At 44.3% G+C, this 5,334-nt stretch overlaps 1 protein-coding gene across 1 annotated transcript in view; it reads left to right on the top strand.

Annotated features, from left to right (window-relative positions):
* Positions 1 to 2,491: 2,491 nt before the first annotated feature.
* Positions 2,492 to 5,334, top strand: part of LOC102422416 (complement C3-like) — a gene marked incomplete at its 5' end in the record, with an annotated part of 25,608 nt that continues 22,765 nt past the window's right edge. The window contains 2 exons of the mRNA XM_023764648.1: positions 2,492 to 2,600; positions 2,848 to 2,933. Of these exons, the coding sequence (XP_023620416.1) occupies positions 2,492 to 2,600; positions 2,848 to 2,933 (195 nt within the window). The remainder of the gene's footprint in view (positions 2,601 to 2,847; positions 2,934 to 5,334) is intronic.

The following is a 5,334-nucleotide window of genomic DNA, read 5'->3' as shown; positions in this document are numbered from 1 at the left end:
CAGACAAACTTGTGCGGGTTAAAAACCTTTCCCCCACTTGAACTGTTTGATGCCCCCAGAGTTCTGAATAGTTTAGTGACGATTTGGGGGCAGCAAAGTTATTCTCCTAAACACCCCAGCACAATGCTCAGCATCAGGGCATTACTGTGGATTCCTTCCACCATGTAATTCACAGACTCCACTCAAATGTTGCCACTTTTTAAATTATTTTATTTCTCTTTAGGAAAAGGACCCAGTTCAGAATCACACATTTCATTGGTGTGTCTGGATGTGTCTCTTCAGCCTCCTCCCATCTGCCCAACCTCCAGGGTCTTTCTGTGACTCTCACACTCTTCACATACATGAGATATACAGGCCATATTTTCACATACATGAGATATACAGGCCATATCTTCACACACATGAGCTATACAGGCCATATCGTCACATACATGAGATACACAGGCCATATTTTCACATACATGAGATACACAGGCCATATTTTCACATACATGAGGTATAAAGGCCATATATTCACATACATGAGATATACAGGCCATATTTTCACATACATGAGGCATACAGGCCATATCTTCACATGCATGGGATACACAGGCCATATTTTCACATACATGAGATATACAGGCCATATCTTCACACACATGAGATATACAGGCCATATCTTCACATACAGGATATACAGGCCACATCATTTGAAAGTTGTTCAGCTCTCTGAGTCTGCCTGATGTTACTCCTGCTCACAATCAGATTTTGCATTTTGGGCAGGGCTGTCCCAGAGGAGATATTTTGTCTTCCTTGGGGCCTTGGATCAGGAGGCAGGTAGCATTGACTTGAACCATCACTGGTGATGTGAACCTTGATCACTTGATTAAGGTGGTGTCTGCCCTGTTTCTCCATGTAAAGTTCCTCTTTATTCCTTTTATGTATCTTTTATTATTATTATTTTTAGAGGCCTGATGCATGAATTCGTGCACCAGTGGCGTCCCTTGGCCTGGCCTGTGGGATCGGGCCAAAACTGGCTCTCCGACATCCCCTGAGGGGTCCCAGATTGTGAGAGGGCACAGGCCAGGCCGAGGGACCTGCTGGTGCACAATCAGGGCCAGGGAGGGATGCGGAAGGTTGGCCTGCTGGGGAGGTCCACAGGAGGGCTCCAGGGCGTGTCTGGCCCTTCTCACTCAGTCCGGATCAGCTGGACCCCAGCAGCAATCGAACCTACCAGTCAGAGTGTGTGCCCCCTGGTAGTCAGTGCATGTCACAGAGAGCAGTTGAGCGGCCTTAGCATATCACTATCCTATTAATCTTTGATTGGTTGAATGGATGACCAGACGACTGGACACTTACCATATTAGGTTTTTATTATATAGGATTGATGTCAGAGAGGAAGGGAGAGGGAGAGAGAGATAGAAATATCAATGATGAAAGAGAATCATTGATTGGCTGCTTCCTGCACACCCCCCACTGGGGATCGAGCCCAAAACTGCATGTGCCCTTGACCGGAATCGAACCAGGATCCTTCAGTCTGTAGGCTGACTCTATTCACTGAGCCAAACCAGCTAGGGCTGAGTTTTGTTTTTGTTTTTAACATCTTTTAAAATTTAAGTCAAGAGAGCTGTTCCCAAAGATCAATATCACTTAGTCTTTAAGATAGAAGATATGGATGACGCCTTATGTGGTAACATGTGATTTTTATGAACATCTTTACTCTGGGGGAATGGGTTTTAGGCAGCTGTTGCCACAGTGGAGAAATATTTCTAACTTTTTTTTGGCTGGAAAGCTTGCATCCCTTTACCCCTCCACCCACAAAAGACACAAAGATCCCCAACACACATGAGCAAAAGACTCTATCTTCAATCTCTTTGCAAATGATGACAACTAGGCAGGCCACTTTCTACTCCTGACAGAGACTTTCTTCTGCAAAGAGAAGATAAGGCTACTGAGGGAGTTAGACAAACCTGCTGGGCTGTAGTTTACACCCACAGGGAGATATATTTCCCAGTTTTGTGCATGTTTTTTAGTCAAGTGGGGGTGAGACAGAGGATGGCTTAAAGTTTGAGTGGTTCTCATACAGTTCCTCATGTTGTGGTGACCCCCAACCATAAAATTATTTTCGTTGCTACTTCATAACTGTAATTTTGCTACTGTTATGAATCGTAATGTAAATATCTGATATGCAGGATATATTTTCATTGTTCGCGACCCACAGGTTGAGAACCGCTGCAAACTTTAGAAGCTTATGAATATGCTTTTGTTTCTTGGAAATCAGGGGAAATGATTTCTTGCCTTTATACCAATGCCCTTGTATAAAATATGACTTTTAACATTTTTATGGAGGCAGGAGCCCTCAAAGGGGGCCTTTAACTTACTGACAATTCATCATTTGTCCGTGGGTGTGTTTGGCTGCCAGGAACCCCTCCAGGGCTGTAGAGATGAGTAAGGGGCCAGCAGGGGAAGTGGGTCTGCTCTAAACCCAGATTGCCCCCCACCTGCACAGGTGACCTGGATGAGGAGATCATTCCGGAAGAAGACATCGTTTCCAGAAGCCAGCTCCCTGAGAGCTGGCTGTGGACCATCGTGGAGTTAAAGGATCCAGAGAAAAATGGGTAAGGCTGGGTCACCCCTTATTCCAACCCACCCCCAGGCACTTCCTGCCAACACTCCGGACCAGAACATTTAACTTGCATGCACCCCAACCTCCTCTGTTTTCTGGAATCTAGTGGAACTCCACAACCCAACCTAGAAAAACCTCCACGTGCCCACACCCACACCTCCAACCTGCCCTTGGGGCCCCTCATTACCTGCTCTCCCCTCCACCACATCTTCTCCTAAGGCCCCCATTTCTCCTCCTAGAGTCTCCTCCAAGATCATAGAGGTGATTTTGAGAAACTCCACCACCACCTGGGAGATCATGGCTGTGAGCTTGTCCGACAGGAAAGGTGAGGTGGTGGGTTCACAGGCCCCAGGGCCCCGGGCATTTTCTGTTTCTCATTCAATTTCTGCTTCTTGGTGTCTGACACTCTACCCCATGGTTTACTGGGTGGGGCGGGTACATCAGAGTCCAGATTGTGGGTGCCAGTGCTTTTTATTTTATTTTAAATATGTTCTTGATTTTTTAGAAAGAGAGGAAGGGAGAGATACCAGAAACATCGATGAGAGAGAAACATCAACATCAGCTGGCTGCCTCCTGCATGCCCCTGTTGGGGATGGAGCTCAAACCCAGGCATGTGCCCTCCCTGGGAATCAAACCAGTGACCTTGTGGTGCATGGGTTGATGCTCAACCCCTGTGCCACACTGGCAGGGCAGTGCTTTTAATTTTTTAAATTGATTTTATTTTTAGAGAAGTTTTAGTTTCACAGCAAAATTGAGCAGAAAGGCCCTGGCCAGTTTGGCTCAGGTGGTTGGAGCGTCGGCCTGTACAACAAAAGGTGGTGGGTTTGTTTCCTGGTCAAGACCCTGGTTTCAGGGGATTGAGGCCTGTGCTGGAGGCAACCAATGAATGTGTCTCTCTCACAACAATGTTTCTCTCTCTGTCTCTCCCCGTCCCTTCCAGTCCCTCTTAAAATCAGTGGGAAAAAATATCCTCGGGTGATGATTAACAAAAACAAAAAAATATTCTATTAAATAATGGAGCAAAACCCTAGCTGGTTTGGCTCAATGGATAGAGCGTCAGCCTGCGGACTGAAGGGTCCCGTGTTTGATTCCAGTCAAGGGCACATGCCCTGGTTTTAGTCTTGATCCCCAGTAGGGGGCGTACAGGAGGTAACCGATCAATGATTATCTCTCATCATTGATGCTTCTATCTCTCTCTCCCTCACCCTTCCCTCGCTGAAATCAATAAAAAATACATATATATTTAAAAATTTTGAGCAAAAAATACAGAGATTTCCGATATACCCTCTGCCACTTCCCACACCATGAACAGCCGCCCCCACTGTCAACATCCCCCACCAGATGGGTGCATTTGTTATAATCAATTGTGAAGACTCCAAGTTCATAGCTGACAGTAGGAATTCACTCTTGATGTTGTACATTCTATGGATTTGGTCTAATGTTTCATGACACGAGTCCACCATTGTAGTATCGTACAGAATAATTCGCAACCACAAAAACATTTAAGGAGGTGCTGTCGGCATGATAGTGGGTAAAGTGATTAAGAAAGAGGAGGAAGCGGGATGAAATGGGGATTGAAACATCGGTGGTCAGATTGGGAAGCGTGAGAAAAAGGTTACCTGTCCCCGGTCACCCACAGCTGGAGTGAGACCCGAGGAGCTCTAGCGAAATGGGGATGGTTTACAGCAGGGCCGGGAGGGGTGAGGGAAGGAAGGCCCCACTTCTAGTGCAAAATGTAAGTGGGTGCCAAGAAGTCCGTCATCAAGGTAAGTAATATCCCACTGCAGCCGTTTTTAAAATAAAAGTGAGTAAAAAAAATCTATAATGAACAAAATATCCCAATTTTAAACAGAGACCAGAGCCAGGGCAGGTTCTATGTATAATTTAAAGGTTGAATTTGTCAAAAAATATTAAAACATTAAAAGGCAGGTATATTAAAACTCATAATATTAAGTGTAAATATTTTATTTATACCAAAGCCAGAATTATTATATTGTATTCTCATTTTGTTTAGTTATAATATATAATAAATTAAACTTTATTATCATTTTACTTTTCTGACTTCAAGATTTTAAAATTCTGCTTCTTTGCTTATCTCATTTTCAATTAGAGAAATTGAAAATTTCTGCCAATTTCTCTTATTTAAGAAAAATATCTTTTTATTGATTTGAGAGAGAGAGGAAGGGAGAGGGAGAGAGAGAGAAAGAGAGAGAGAGAGAGAGAGAGACATCCCTGAGAGGAAAACATGGATGGGCCACCTCCTGCACACCCCCTACTGGGGATGGAGCTGAAAACCTGGGCCTTTACACAGGGGCACATAGTTTTCTTTTGCCTGGTACTCCAGTATGACTCAGCAGGAACCACTGTGTGGCCTTAATCAAGCTACTCAACCTCTCTGCGCTCCTCCATAAAATGGACAGGATAGAAATAGCACGTACTCTGAGCATTGTTGGGAGGTTGTTATGAGTTAATACATGTAAAGCCCTTATAACAGTGCCTTTAATAAAAGGAAGGAAGGAAGGAAGGAAGGAAGGAAGGAAGGAAGGAAGGAAGGAAGGAAGGAAGGAAGGAAGGAAGGAAAGAAGGAAGGAAGGAAGGAAGGAAAAGTTGTAATGTTCGCTGGTGTGTTATTTTATATTTCTGGTAGCCCCATGAAAAAGGAGTATGATGAAACTGATTTCAAAGAGTACATTTTATTTCACCCAAATATATCCAAAATATTATCG

Source organism: Myotis lucifugus, unplaced genomic scaffold (genome assembly GCF_000147115.1).
Source record: "Myotis lucifugus unplaced genomic scaffold, Myoluc2.0 scaffold_341, whole genome shotgun sequence".
NCBI lineage: Eukaryota > Metazoa > Chordata > Mammalia > Chiroptera > Vespertilionidae > Myotis > Myotis lucifugus.
This window is presented reverse-complemented; position numbering and strand designations above follow the sequence as displayed.